The sequence below is a fragment of the Benincasa hispida genome, chromosome 11 (genome assembly GCF_027475165.1).
Source record: "Benincasa hispida cultivar pf3 chromosome 11, pf3_genome.v1.1, whole genome shotgun sequence".
Taxonomy (NCBI): Eukaryota; Viridiplantae; Streptophyta; class Magnoliopsida; order Cucurbitales; family Cucurbitaceae; genus Benincasa; species Benincasa hispida.
Window position 1 is genome coordinate 56788154 of NC_143488.1, and position 15483 is coordinate 56803636.

A 15483-nucleotide genomic window follows, 5' to 3' on the forward strand; every position below is an offset into this window, starting at 1 on the left:
ACCTCAATAGGATTGAGAAGTTGGTGAAAAGTGGACTTCTAAAGAGTGTAAAAGAAAACTTTTTGTTGGTATGTGAATCATGCCTCAAAGGTAAGATGACCAAACGACCTTTTACTGGAAAAGGTTACAGAGCCAAGGAAGCCTTGGAGCTTGTACATTCAGACCTCTGTGGTCCGATGAATGTTAGGACTCGAGGTGGGTATGAATATTTTATCTTTTCCATAGATGATTATTCAAGATTCAGGTATCTTTACCAAATGCAACGTAAGTCTGAAACCCTTGATAAGTTCAAGGAGGCATTAGGACAAGTGGGAGATTGTTGAGATTGGTGTCTTAATTCTCCCAAAGTCTCGCTGTTTGTAATTATACACATTGTTTATGAATAAAATAATTGTTAATTCATTCTGACTTTTACTCATACCCAATAAACAAAGCTCCACGGTTATCTTATGTAAACTTAAGCATGTATATGTGATATACAAGTGGATCATGCCTTAAGTGATAACCTAAATAGGTCTGTAGTATAAGGATTAAGGTGGGATACCTGATCCTTGTGACACTACGGATACGACCCGCTTTGTAGAGGTTTGCAAGTGTTTTAAACTACTACAAATGGTAGATCCTAATCATTCATGTAGATACATTTGAGTGGGGGTGTCCTATACAGAGAGTTTGTATAAGATCGGACCACGAGATGACTAGACTCTATATATAACATCGTTGATACTGGAGACTTACATCTCACCTAAACGACCATAGGTGACACAACCTCAATCTTGAGTGTTCTGGGAACTCCTGCTTTTGAGGACGGTGTTTTGCTTAGTATGGGTGAGAGTGGCCAGATTTCCAACTCAACATGCCTATCTTTTTGGAGACTTATCTGATTTGGGAGCTGGGAACTCAATTACACAAGAAGGAATTCATTCTTTTCTCGAATCAGGGGTAAGTAGATAGATTGCTCCCTTAAGGACTGATTCTGGGGCTTGAACATAGTGGCCACAACTTCTCTTTGGAAGAGAGGACTCAGTCATAGAGAACTATGACTTATGTTCATTAGAGGACTCAATGGTACTTGAGGAGTTAGATGTAACTACAGGGGCATAACGGTTACTGGCCGAGTTGTACTTACGAGCGATCTGTGAAAGGTTGTCATGTTGTTGATTGGTTAAGATGAACACATAATATATCTGTAGTAAGAGAGTTCAGTTTTCGGTCTTTAGTGGAGTGCCTAGCAGTTAACAAATGATAGATCCCGTGACTAAAGAGTTTATTCAATTATTCACATACCGTTGGAGCTTCGAGCTATAGGTTCATAAGGTCCCCTTGGTAGCTCAATGGATTCAAGTTGAGGATTAGTTCTTGGTGTTGATTTGAAATGTTCAAATTGACAAGAGATAATTCGATTATATAGCTATGATCAGTATGGTGTATGAGATACATCAAATGGAGGATTAATGTAAATGAGATTTACATTAAGTGCCATGGAATAGAAAAAGAGCTATGGTCTATATGTTTCATGAGATGAAATATTAAAACTAAAGGTTATAAATATATTATGGTAAGTTAGTTATCATTTATATTTATAATAATATTAATTATTGGATAATTATCTCTTTTTCTCTAACAACCAATTAAGTGAGAGGTTATTGATGGTTTCATGGTAACCATAAAATAAAAGGAAAAATGTTTTCCTAATTTTAGAAAGAAAAGAAATAAGATTTGCAAAATTGTGTTTTTTTAGATTTTCCACTCTCAGAAAGTTCTCCGGAGAAGTTTTCGAGTAAATCAGTAGGTTGTTCCATCTCCCACTTGTTCAATCGTTTACACGATTGTGGTTCCTCCGATTTTCTGCCTCTAACTAAGTCCACACAGAGCCCACCCTTTGGATTCTCACACCGAGAATACCGAGGTAACCTTCTTGATGGTGTCATACTCAACTCAACACTGTTGAGGTTCTGTGGAGGTCGTTAGCATTGTTCGGGGTGTTCATGACCTTGGCGATCGCTTAGTTCGAGTACACAGTATTCGTGCCGTGTAGCGGTCGTGTTGGACGAACGTTCATGTGTTGTTGTGTTGTTGTGATTGAACGTTCGTGATCAAGGAACTTGAAGATCAGTCTACAAAGGTTTATTGCCCTTGATCTGTAGGAAAACATGCTGTAATTTCTATTTTATGCATAACCGCATATTTCCGTTTGTGATTGTAATTGTAAAGTTCATATATGATTGAAATTTGGAAAGATTCTTTTGCTGCTCATGGAAATCCTCGTGTCTGATTTCTTTCATCCCCAAAGTGGTAGGTTTGAGTCGGCAATCTAGCCACTAGCACCCATGCAAATCAAAGGACCGCCCTCAAAGGCAGGAGTTCCCAACTCATTCAGGATTAAGGTCATGTTACCTATAGTCATCCTAGTGAAGTGAAGTCTCTATCATGAACGGCGTTATATAATGAGACTATACACTTCGTGGTCCGGTCTTATACAAACTCCTTTGTATAGGACACCCTCGCTTGTATGTTTCCACATGAATGATCAGGATCAGACCATCTGTAGCACATCACAATACTTGTAACTATCAACAAAGCGGGTCACATTTGTGTTGTCATTTGGATAAGGTTTCCCTTCTATATCCATATACTATAGACCATTTTGGTTATCACTTAAGGCATGATCCACTTGTATGTCTCCACATACATGCCTAAGTTACAACGACAACTAGGGATCTTAGTTTATTGGTTTGTGTAAATTCAAATAAAACATATCATGTTTCATAGACAACAGTGAAGAAAATATCTTATATTATTACATCACAAGCGTTTGTTCATACAAATGTTTACAAACTACAGGACCCAACGAGAGTTTAGGCATCAAGCCCAACAATAAATACACAAATATTTCAATTTGGGCCCTTCATTTTGGGTCATCTATGTCATTTTTTCAAGTTTATTTTTGATAAACATCATACTCTTAAAGTCCTATAAAAAAGAAAAAAATATATTGGCATGTTTAATATCGTTCATATTTCTCATTTTTTGAGAAAAAAACTTGTTTAATAACTATTCTTGCTTCTTATTTCAAACTTTTAAGAAATGTTTCTAAAAATGGTACAATTTGTGGACTAAAAAATTAGTTTTTCCAAATTCGTTTTCATTTGCTATTTATATTTCATGCTTCATTATAATTATCAAATTTGATGATTGACTTATTGGTGTTAAGTCACTTATGAATTGAATACATTCAAGTCTTAGGTACAAAACTTAGTCTCATAGTTTTTTTTTTTTTAAAAAAAAAAAAAAAAAAAGGAAGAAGTAAAAAACGGATAAAAAAAAAGAAAATTTAAAAAAAAAGGGAAGAAGCATACAAAAAGCAAAAATCAGATAAATGAAATAAGCAAAAATCAAACAAAAATTGACTAATCAACATTTTTATATTTACAAATATTCCAGAGATAGTGATATATTTTGAGATTTTTTCTTTTTTCTACTATCCATTACAAATATCCTAAATCAAATGAAACAAAATATTGTACATTCAAACGAAAATTGGCCGTGAAATTTGAGCAATCAGTAGAGTAGTTGGAACAAACATAAACATTCGAAGTAGTGAAGACGGAAGGGAGCAAGTAACCAAGTACAGTGGCATGATCAGGGCGTGGAATCGTCAACCTCCATGCGGAAAATCCAAGCCCCAGCGGGCAGCCCCCAACATGAAAAAGTAACGAAGTCTCTCCCTCTTTCTCTATCATGCCTGTAAGTTTAGTTGCCTGTTACTTCCCGACTAAGGTACCCTCCATTTTTTAGACTTACCTTGTGCATTGCAACGGCAACTTCAGAATCAAATTGTTACACGTCTCTACCCCGCAATTCAACGTCGATCTCTGACTTTGTTCCTCTCATCTCCCTCCTGCCATTCTCTCCACCATCTGTCCTCCATTATGATTCTACTGATTGATTCCCGTTTCTTTTAAATCCAAAAGCCCTAGTTTCATTTCTTTCTTCCATACCCACCTTCATCAACTCAATTCCGATTCTCTTCACCCTTGACTACTCGATCTCATGATGCCGGGAAAACCATGTGTTTTTCTCTCCGTTTGTTTTTTTCTTTCTGTCTCCACTTTGGGTAGATTTGTTGTCGAGAAGAACAGCTTGAAGATAATTTCCCCAGATTCCATCAAGGGTGTTTACGAATGTGCGATTGGGAATTTTGGGGTTCCTGAATATGGAGGCACAATGACTGGCATCGTGCATTATCCTAAAGCCAATCAGAAGGCATGCAAGAGCTTTGACGACGCCGGTATCTCTTTCAAGTCCAAACCTGGAAGTCTCCCTACCTTTGTTCTTGCCGATCGAGGAGGTTAGCTTTCTCGCTATGATGTTTGGTATTTCCCCTCGATTGAATGATTTTTTCGAACATCGAACTCCTTGGCTTTTTCCGGTCGTTGAGTTTTCCAATTCTGTATGCATGATCGCACGGTGGGAGCTGAAATTCCGTAAAATTTGGCTCTTTTTATGCTTTTTCTAGTTCAAGCGAATTAGTGGCTTAGTAGTTAGTATTATATAGGTATGGGGGTCATTTAAAGCACTTGGGGTTTGGTTATGCTCAACAATCCTGCCCAACTTAGGGTTCATCTTTAGATTGTCACGAGCACATGTATATGTGCGAGTCTCATTCAAGTCACTAATATCTCATAGCCCAAATGGGGAACATAATATCATAAACAAGAAAAAAAGAAAAAAGAAAAAGAAGAAGAAAATTGAACTGTTTCGTTCTTTGATAAGACATCGGTGAAGCTCAAGACACGAGTTGTAAACTAAATATTTGATGACATTGTTCTCTGTAAGGGACTATATGTTACTTATTTCCTGTCTTTTAATTCAAATTTTACTACGTCTTGGTTCCTGTCTGGCTGTTGTTCAATATTTTCGTTTTTTGTTGAGGAATTTGTTTGCCTTTGTTTTAGATTGTTACTTCACCACGAAGGCGTGGAATGCACAAAATGGTGGAGCTGCAGCGATCCTTGTTGCAGATGATAGACTTGAACCGTTGATTACCATGGACTCTCCAGAAGAAGAGAAGGCAGATGCCAGTTACCTAAAAGACATTACCATACCGTCTGCTCTTATTAGCAAAAGCTTGGGAGATGACATCAAGAAAGCTCTATCTAGTGAAGGGATGGTTAGTATAAATCTTGATTGGACAGAAGCTCTTCCACATCCTGATGATCGAGTTGAGTATGAATTTTGGACAAATAGTAATGATGAGTGTGGGCCAAAGTGTGATAGTCAGATTGAGTTTGTGAAGAATTTCAAAGGAGCTGCTCAGACACTTGAGCAGAAAGGGTACACTCAATTTACTCCCCATTATATAACATGGTACTGCCCAGATGCTTTTACTTTGAGTAAGCAATGCAAATCTCAATGCATCAATCATGGGAGATACTGTGCACCAGATCCCGAACAGGATTTCAGTGAAGGATATGATGGAAAGGATGTGGTTGTTCAAAATCTACGCCAAATTTGTTTCTTTAAAGTTGCAAATGAATCTGGAAAACCTTGGCTTTGGTGGGATTATGTCACTGACTTTTCAATCCGTTGTCCCATGAAAGAAAAGAAGTACAATGAGGAATGTGCCAATGAAGTTATTAAATCTTTTGGTAGGTTAATTGTTGTATATTTGTATGAAATTCAATTTTTTTTTTTTACTCAGTTGGAGCTACCAAAATTTTTCTTTTTCATTCCTTTGAGCTATTCAATAAAGTAGGTTGTGTTTGGTTCATGTTACAACACTGGAACCAATCTCTAACGTGCTTATTTTGGGTAATCTGGCTGTGAAGGTATGGATCTTAACAAGATAAAAGACTGTATTGGAGATCCAGGGGCAGATGTGGAGAACCCAATTCTTAAAGCTGAACAGGATGCACAGGTGGAGTTTCCATGGCCTTTTTCCTCTTTTAATACTTTCTATTCTTACATCTTTCTTCCTTGGTATTTTTTAACCTAGACTTAATGTTACACTTGTTAGCTATTTTCTTCAGATTGGTAGGGGTTCCCGAGGAGATGTTACTATATTGCCGACTCTTGTCATAAATAACAGACAGTATAGAGGTTTAGTGGAATTTGGTCTTGTTGTCTTTGCAAATTTTCGCTGAATGTTTTTATAATGTATATTCTTCTTATTCATCTTGTTTCATTAATTTAGGCAAGCTGGATAAAGGAGCAGTTCTGAAAGGCATTTGTTCTGGTTTTCAGGAGACCACAGAGCCTGCAATTTGTTTAACTGAAGGTCCTAACTGACTGGCCCCTCCCTATAGCAAAGTCCCCGCCCCTCCTTCACAGACCCAAATAACACACTCCAAATGTTTCATTTATCCCCAGTTAGAGTGTTTTCTAGTAAATTTGAGTGGATTGTCTTACTAGTTGCTCAAATTGAATTAAATTTCAGTCATTCATTCCCAATTATACATGAATGCCAATGCACCTTTGATGGGTACATATTGCATTTATGTATTACAAAATTGTAAATAACTTATTCCATTGTCTCGACTAAATTCTGAAGTAATGGTGATGGTTGTTATTTCCTGATTTATCTTTTATTTGCAGACGTTGAAACAAATGAGTGTTTAACAAATAATGGTGGTTGCTGGCACAATAAGGATGCAAATGTTTCTGCATGCAGGGTATTCCATTTCTCAAACATTCATTTGGATTGATTTTCTGGTAACTTTCTCTGGATATATGTATATTTTAGAATTGTTTCTAAGGCACATGCAACTTAGGATACATTTCGAGGAAGAGTTTGTGAATGTCCTACTGTTCAAGGTGTGAAGTTCATTGGAGATGGCTATACTCATTGTGAACGTAAGTTATCCTGAGACTATGCAAATCAAATGAAGATGGTGCCATGAAAATTATTATACCTCTGCTTCATTAATTTATCATGACCAGTAATTGATGGTGAGAATTTTGTAAAAAACTCCAGTGACAATATGAGAGATGGATTTCATTGGCAATCAATAGTTAGAAATTCTTAGGATTGAATGGTTGAGAGAAAATCTGGATGGGGATTGGTAAAATTCTTTCTGAGGTGTCTAAGTCGTCTCTTGATATCCCTGCCGTCTATTGTGGCATGCTAACAAAAAATTATCCTTGACCCCTCATTTTCTAAAACATGTCTTTCTTTGGGTAGGCTGATTCTTAGCAATCCTATAATATCGTCAGCTCAAAAGAAACCAGATTCTTTTTTCTCTATTGAGGGGAGTAGGGTACTTGAGAGGATGCTTAGAATCTTCTTCATTTTAATTCTTCCTTCTGACCTTTTGTATCCTTGTTTGTCAATGATTTTTTTTTCCACTTTCTATGATTACAAATGATCGGAGCCATTTCTCCAAAAATTGTTAGTATTATCTTTTATGAACTTCATTTTGCTGCCTAAATGGAGGAAAATCCACCTATATGCCTTTTGCATGCTAGCCTCAGGAGCTTTACGCTGTGAAATAAATAATGGGGGTTGTTGGAAGGGCACCAAAGATGGAAGAACTTACTCTGCCTGTTCTGTAAGTTTATCTTTTACCATATAGCGCTCAACATTTTGGGGGGGGGGGGGGGGGGAATGGACTAACTATCATTATAACCACAACTACTTGTATTTTTTATGGATGGGTCAGGATGACCATACAAAGGGCTGCAAGTGCCCTCCGGGATTTAAAGGCGATGGAGTCCACAAGTGTGAAGGTGCTCAACGCCCTTGTATTTTTGCACCACCTTTATTTATTAATCATTTTAAAGCATGTGAGGAATGGTTTAGCATTTGGTGAACTTGAACCATTTTAGCCTCGATTCTATCATGTCAAATGACTTCCTAAAAGATGATAAGAGATAATTAATAATTGAGTTGGATAAATTTGGATGTGGTTCTCCACTCTCTTTAGGTTTACTCATACGAAGCAGTGAATCTTGTTTCAACATACTAGTGGCAATGTTGTATCTGTTTCTGATAGTATGCCCATGGATTGAAAAGACGACAGAATGCTTGTTAATATTATGTGTTTCTGAAGTAGCTCACATGTTTTACATGGTTTTATTTGCTTTCCAGATGTGGACGAGTGCAAGGAGAAGCTAGCATGCCAGTGCTCAGAGTGCAAATGTCAGAATACATGGGGCAGCTATGATTGCAGATGCAGAAATGGTTTACTGTATATGCACGAACATGATACATGTATAGGTATCGATGAAATGCCTCACTTTGGTCATATGATTATTATTATTTGAGTAGAAGTTCACGCTCTTGTGTGAGTTTGTCCAGAAGCATAACATTAGACTCTAGAACCATGTGTGGTATAGAAATTTTCTGTTATGATCCTCTGTTAACTGTTGCTATCAGTTGCTCTATTTGTACGTTTGATGAATTATTTCACTTTGTAAACTGCATTGAAAAAATTCACTAGGCAGCATGGGGAACACTGTGACAAGCTGGAGCGTTGTAAAGATTATTATCCTTGTGTTGGCCATCACTGGGATCGCAGGATATGCAGTTTACAAATACAGAATCCGGGTACTGTTATTTGATTGCATCTTTGATGTTGATATGTTCCTGTTAAGAATTGAATGAGGTGCATGAACACCCGATATCTACTGATGCTAGAAAAATCATAGTATGGAAACTGCAAGAATGAATGTATATTTATGTTAATGCCAATATTTTTGACTTGGTGACATTCTTATTTTTATATTTAAAAATGCAGAGGTATATGGATTCTGAAATACGGGCTATCATGGCTCAATATATGCCCTTGGACAATCAAGGAGCGACTTCTAATTACGCCCCCCGTGGGGAGATTTGATATGGTGACTTCACTGGAAGATTCAGGTTTTGGACATTTGTGGAGTCGACTACATGAAAGGTGTGAGGCTTGAAGCCGGATACTGATGTTATCTTAGGTTGATGCAGCAGGTGTGTTGGTTGTAAATTATATATAAATATAGCTAAGCTAGTCAGCTGAGGTTTATAGTCCTGTTGCCATATGGGAAATATCTGGGGATTTTAGCTTGTCCTTTTTCTTCCCTTTCCCACCTATTGCCTGGAATGTGCAATTTATTTGTGTGTCCGTTTTGGGCGTCAAATGGGACAGGTGAGTGAGGATTGAGATCCTCTTTCTTAATAAAAGGGTGGGCTGAGCGGAGCTAGATGCCAAATTCGACTGCATTTAAGATTTTTGTTCGCATTGTCTTTATGGCCCAGTAATCAACTATGTTGGAACGAGTATGGAACATAGAAAACGTTTTTTTTTTATGAAAGAAGTCCCAACTTGCTGGTTAAATTAAAGGCCCGTGGAAATGAGCTTGTGGTAGGTCGTAAAATGTAATACTTACCGATAATGTAATCAACTGATCTCATTTAACAAATTAATTGGGAAATAGGAAGGCTGTTTTGATTATCTAATAATAATTATTTGGTAAGCATTATATTAGAAAAATTCACAAAGTCCAATGCTGTCAAAGAGGCGACATTTACGCCACTCGTATCATGTGCACAAAGGGGTGGGCGAGCTAAGCATCCTTGCATAACTCGAGATAAGAAGACTACTGAAAACTTGGAATTTTAAATAAGACATCGAAAGGAGAGATGTTCAGTGTGGAAACTTCGAAACTAAATCCTAAGAACGTTTTAAAAACTAAACCTTCCAACTCATAAAAGTTTAATGAGACCTTCAAACTTAGAAATGGGCATAAATTTAACCCAAAAATCGTTTAATTTTAGAAATGGGCATAATTTAACCCAAAAATCGTTTAATTTTAGAGATTAAACTTTCAATTAGTTATATAATTGTTAAATTAAATTTCCACCACCAGAACATATTCGCATAAAACTTTACCGAGATAAAGACCTTTAAGACCCATTTTAAAGATTCAAAAAGACAAATGATCCGTCTTTTTTAAAAAAAAAAAAATGTTAAATGCCCTTTTGTTGATGTCATGACCACGTGAAGTTACAATATTACTCTTCTTTTTTCTTTTTCCTTTTCTTCTCTTGTGCGAGAAATCTTCCTCTGTACGACGTCTTCTTCTTCTCTGGCCTCTTCTCCTCTGTACCAACTTTGGTGAGTAAGAGACGAGAGAGGAGTGATTTTGTGAGTAAACAAAGAGAACGAGACAAGCGAGAGTGAGACATTGTGATTTGTGAGTGAAAAAAAGGAAGAAAGAACGAGATATATAGTGATTTGTGAGTGAAAAAAGAAGAGAGAGCGAGAGCGAGATTTCTTTTCCACGTGCACATGAATATATTTTGATAATTTCACCCGAATTTGACATCAGGTCATGCGACATTTTTTTAAAAAAAAGGTCATTTCACATTTTTTAATCTAATTTTTGGGTCATTCATCCAAAGGATCCGACTTCACCACCAGATCTCATCAACTCACTTCTCCTCTTTCACTGCCCAAAACTGTGAATCTGTCCAAAACTGTCCAAAAATTGAAGCTTTACAAAAGCAAGAAGAAGAAATGTCCCAAAAAACATGTTTGATCTTTGAAGATCTTGGAAGCTGAAAGAGAGTTCCCATCCAAATGACTTGAAATGCTCCCATTCCAGAAGAATTTATAGAACTCTTAAGATTTTGACCTTAGAATTAGATACAAATTGGAAGCTTCAACCTCCTTTGACATTCCTCATCATGTTCCTAATCTGTATATGGCCATTGTGGAGTGGGTTTGAGATGCATATGCCATGTTCATGAGTGCGCAGTATGTTTCTAACGATTATAGAACTTTTAATTTTTAAAATTTAATGTTTAAAGGATAAATTTATACAAACTTATAAGTTCGGGATTCAATTTAACTATTGTATTAAGTTTGAGGGCTCAATTTTTATCATCAAATGTTTGGGAGTCTAATTTCTACACCTCTGTAAATTTGAGGGTCTAATTTTAATACATTTATAAGTTTGAGAGCTTAATTTTTACAATTAAAAATTTGAATATGTAATTGTAACGAAGTGATTTTTGCAATTTACCTAACAAAAAAGAAAAGGAATTTGATGGCAACGTGAGTCTGCAAGAAAAGGTCAAAATTGGGACAGTGTGTTTGGTTAATTGTGAATGACATGTAATTTTCTGTGACTGCAAGACTGCAACTAGAAATTCTGTATTGAGAAGGAGATAAGAGTTATAAAACAAAACGGTTTTTTAAGTCTAAGAAGAAGGTCCCTCAGCTTCTCCCATGGCTGCTGCAACTGAAACTCCAAGGAAAGGCTGGTGAGCCACGTAAACAAGAAGCAATGCCTGACATGCTTTCCCCCTTGCTTTTCTCTCTTTGGCAGACACTCTAAAAAGAGAACCCGGACACTATCATTATTTATTACTATAATTGTTATTATTATTTTCTCCGACCAACCTACACCCTCCTCACTCTTTGTCCTGAATTAGTACTATTACTCACTCTCTCTCTCTTTTATTTAATGCTTCTTCCACCACCTTTGTTTTTTTCACAATTCACCTCTTTTCCCTCTTTCTTCCAAAAACACTTGCAGTTATCAGTTTTGTTTCTGTGAGTACCTTTCTCTTCTCCTACAATTCTCTATCGACAGCTAAAAGAGAAAAGGTGGGATTAAAACTTTGTTCTCTTTGTCCCAATGCATTCTTTTTCTCTGCTGTTGTCTTTCATTTCTTCTTCCTCTCTCTAAATTTGCACATTCCTTTCTATCCATTTAAATCTTTTCCATGGAGAACTAGCATTTGGTTCCTTTGGGAAGAGGCTTTATTGGAGAAGCATGCTTTTCAAACTATTCCTCGTTCTTGTCCTAGCTCCTACTTCTTTTTTTGCTTTGGATACTGTTTTCAACGATGACGTTTTAGGATTGATAGTGTTCAAAGCTGGCATTCACGATCCCATGGGTAAACTAGTTACATGGAATGAAGATGATGAAACTCCCTGCAATTGGTTTGGTGTCAAATGCAATCCTAAAACCAATAGGGTCTCTGAGCTTGTCCTTGATGGATTCTCTTTGTCCGGTCACATCGATCGTGGACTCCTTAGGTTGCAATTCCTTCAAATACTCTCACTTGCCAACAACAACTTTACCGGCACAATCAACTCTGTTCTTTCTCACCTTGCAAATTTGCAAGTTATTGATTTCAGTGACAACAGTTTATCTGGACCCATTCCTGAACAACTTTTTCTGCAATGTGGGTCGATAAGAGTTCTTTCATTTGCTAGAAACAACCTCATAGGAAATATCCCTCAATCCTTAACCTCTTGCTTCTCTTTGGAGCTTCTCAACTTCTCCTCCAACCACCTCTCTGGGAAATTGCCTTCTGGGTTATGGTATTTGAGGGGGCTTCAGTCTCTGGATTTCTCTGACAACTTGCTTGAGGGGCAGATTCCTCCTGGAATTCAAAATTTGTACGATTTGAAATTTGTTAGCTTACACAAGAATCGATTTTCTGGAAAGCTTCCTGAGGATATTGGTGGCTGCTTACTTCTAAAATCAATCGATTTTAGTGAGAATATCCTTTCTGGGGGTCTTCCAGAGTCGATGCAGATGCTCAGTTCTTGCACTTATCTGAATTTACGAGGAAATTCTCTCACGGGTGAAGTCCCTCGTTGGATTGGGGAACTTAAAAATCTTGACACTTTAGATCTTTCTGCTAATAACTTTTCTGGTCAGCTGCCAAGCTCAATTGGCAACCTCCAATTACTGAAGAAGTTTAATGTATCCACAAACTATTTAACTGGAAATTTGCCAGAATCTATGGCAAATTGTAATAATCTCTTGAGTATTGATGCTAGCCATAATCATTTGACTGGCAATCTCCCTACATGGATCTTTAGGGCAGCTATTCCTAGTGTTCCATTTTCTTCGTACAGACTAGGAGAAACCTTTTCATCTCCAGCCTCTTTCCAGGGTCTTCAAGTTTTGGATTTATCTTCAAATGTTTTCTCTGGTCACATTCCATCTAATGTTGGAGAACTAAGTAACATGCAGTTGCTGAACATATCCAGAAACCATCTCATGGGTTCTATTCCACGGAGCATTGGTGAACTAAAATCGGCATATGCTCTTGACTTCAGTGACAATCAATTAAATGGAAGTATTCCTGCTGAAATTGGAGGAGCGATCTCGCTCAAGGAGTTAAGGCTGGAGAAGAACTCTCTCACTGGGGAAATCCCAGCCAAGATTGAAAAATGCTCGTTGTTAACATCATTGTAAGCAGTCCCTCCCTCATTAGCAACTTCTTTGCAAATTGGCTTTTTTTCTCCTCTATAGATTGTAGACTTCTCTTCTTAATTTACTTGTTGTATTTCCACTTAGGGCCGATGTGTGAAAGTGTGGAGCTATATGTTCAGTGTTCACCTTAAAGACAGTTACTCGTGTGTTGTGAATACTGCAGGATTCTTTCTCACAACAACCTCACAGGCTCAATTCCTGCTGCCGTTGCAAATCTATCCAACCTTGAAGATGTAGACTTGTCTTTCAACAAACTGTCCGGAAGCCTGCCCAAGGAGCTGACTAATCTTTCCCACCTCCTCTCCTTTAAGATCTCCCACAATCACCTTGAGGGAGAACTGCCAGTTGGGGGTTTCTTCAACACTATATCTCCCTTGTCTATATCACATAACCCATCTCTTTGTGGTGCTGTTGTCAATAGGTCCTGCCCCTCCGTCCATCCAAAACCGATTGTCCTAAACCCAAATTCTTCTGATACTAATGGAAATTCCCCCTCCCATAAGCATCATCATGAGATCATACTCAGCATATCTTCTATTATTGCCATCGGTGCAGCTTCTTTTATCCTTCTCGGTGTAGTAGCTGTCACTATCCTCAATATCCGAGCAAGGTCCTCACAGTCACGGTCTGCTCTTGTATTATCTGCCGGGGAGGACTTTAGCTGCTCCCCAAAAACTAACCCAGATTATGGAAAGCTCGTCATGTTTTCAGGAGATGCAGAGTTTGTAGTTGGCGCCCAAGCATTGCTGAACAAGGACTTCGAACTCGGTCGAGGTGGATTTGGGGTTGTTTACAAAACGGTGCTTCGAGATGGGTGTTTAGTTGCAATCAAGAAATTGACTGTCACGAGCTTGATCAAGTCGCGAGAAGACTTTGAGAGTGAAGTGAAGAAGCTGGGACAGATAAGGCATCACAATCTTGTGGCACTTGAAGGGTATTACTGGACGACCTCCTTGCAGCTCCTCATTTATGAATATGTCCCCAATGGAAGCTTGTATAAACATCTACATGATGGAACTGGCGACAATTGTTTGTCTTGGCGGCAGAGGTTCAAGATTGTTCTTGGGATGGCCAAAGGATTGGCTTATTTGCACCACAATAGTATCATTCATTACAACTTAAAGTCAACCAATGTTTTGATAGACAGTTATGGGAAACCAAAAGTGGGGGACTATGGCTTGGCAAGGTTGTTGCCAATGTTGGACCGCTGCATCTTAAGCAGTAAAATCCAAAGCGCTTTAGGATACATGGCTCCAGAGTTTGCCTGCAAAACAGTGACTATAACTGAAAAGTGTGATGTGTATGGTTTTGGCATCTTGGTTTTGGAAGTGGTGACAGGGAAAAGACCTGTCGAGTACATGGAAGATGATGTTATAGTTCTCTGTGATATGGTGAGGGTAGCTTTGGATGAAGGCACGGTGGAGCAATGTGTTGATGAGAGGCTCCAATCGAACTTCCGCATTGAAGAAGCCATTCCTGTAATGAAACTGGGTTTGATATGTGCATCTCAAGTACCATCGAACAGGCCAGACATGAATGAGGTTGTCAATATATTAGAGTTGATCCAATCCCCCTCTGAAGTTGACGAGGAGTTGGAATGAAACTAACAAGCAAAATGGACACTTGCAATTCCTCGGTGAAGCTTAATCCCCTCGATTTGTTTTCACCAAAAGAGAAAGAACATGAAATACATGGAAAATTGAATGCCTTTTCCACTCCAATCGATTTTATTTACATCGTTTTATTGTAATCTTGCTTGTAGTTCTTTTATTCATTTTCTTAAAGTTCCACCACACCATATTCATTTCACCATGAAGAAATACATAGTATTTCATAAATTATTATACCCCTTCAAACATGTTCGTGAAACTATCTCTTGCTTACTCATACTTCTGGTTTCCTATCCCATATTCTTGGTCCATAGGATTTGAAATCTGCGTCATTGATAGATTGGCGTCCAATTGGACAATCTATCTAATACTTTGCGCTGTGCACCATTCCGAAATCTGCCAAAAGATGAGAAATGCATTAAAAGGATGGAACACCTTTTCTTTTCGAACATATACGATTCTAAAGTACAAAACATACAGAAGTAGTCTTTTGCTTTATTTATTTACATTTACACTTGTGATTGAGATGGGCATGGACTGCTTGCTATCTTCAACCACTCCTATGCTTGCGATGCTAATGATATAACCAACTCATACTTACTCTTTCAAGGGTTCCTAGTGCAACTCCCCACATCTCGCTTTGGGAGCCATGTTT

At 37.8% G+C, this 15483-nt stretch overlaps 2 protein-coding genes across 3 annotated transcripts; both read left to right on the top strand.

Moving 5' to 3' along the window:
- The first annotated feature begins 3499 nt into the window (after positions 1-3499).
- On the top strand, positions 3500-9199 carry LOC120090300 (vacuolar-sorting receptor 1-like). Of its 2 annotated transcripts, XM_039047873.2 has the most exons (12): positions 3500-4351; positions 4959-5651; positions 5832-5920; positions 6033-6102; positions 6197-6280; positions 6598-6674; positions 6774-6855; positions 7468-7550; positions 7662-7728; positions 8090-8218; positions 8442-8548; positions 8739-9199. In XM_039047873.2, exons 1-12 carry the CDS (start codon positions 4054-4056, stop codon positions 8835-8837), a joined length of 1878 nt encoding a protein of 625 aa, XP_038903801.1. In that variant the 5' UTR covers positions 3500-4053; the 3' UTR covers positions 8838-9199. The 2 variants fall into 2 exon arrangements, with proteins under 2 accessions (XP_038903801.1, XP_038903802.1); XM_039047874.2 differs by lacking the exons at positions 7468-7550; positions 7662-7728.
- A 1858-nt stretch (positions 9200-11057) lies between these two features.
- Positions 11058-15074, top strand: LOC120090298 (putative LRR receptor-like serine/threonine-protein kinase IRK). The gene is made up of 2 exons (XM_039047872.2): positions 11058-13196; positions 13382-15074. The coding sequence occupies exons 1-2, from the start codon at positions 11761-11763 to the stop codon at positions 14817-14819; spliced, it is 2874 nt and encodes a 957-aa protein (XP_038903800.1). The 5' UTR covers positions 11058-11760; the 3' UTR covers positions 14820-15074.
- Positions 15075-15483: the final 409 nt, after the last annotated feature.

What these genes read in the sequence shown, in the direction of transcription:
- LOC120090300 (XM_039047873.2), top strand. Translation starts at nt 4,054, where the DNA reads ATGATGCCGGGAAAACCATGTGTTTTTCTCTCCGTTTGTTTTTTTCTT. An exon ending in AAGCTGAACAGGATGCACAG is followed by an intron (nt 5,921 to 6,032) that starts GTGGAGTTTCCA and finishes TATTTTCTTCAG; the next exon opens with ATTGGTAGGGGTTCCCGAGG. An exon ending in TGCAATTTGTTTAACTGAAG is followed by an intron (nt 6,281 to 6,597) that starts GTCCTAACTGAC and finishes TTTTATTTGCAG; the next exon opens with ACGTTGAAACAAATGAGTGT.
- LOC120090298 (XM_039047872.2), top strand. Translation starts at nt 11,761, where the DNA reads ATGCTTTTCAAACTATTCCTCGTTCTTGTCCTAGCTCCTACTTCTTTT. An exon ending in TGCTCGTTGTTAACATCATT is followed by an intron (nt 13,197 to 13,381) that starts GTAAGCAGTCCC and finishes TGAATACTGCAG; the next exon opens with GATTCTTTCTCACAACAACC.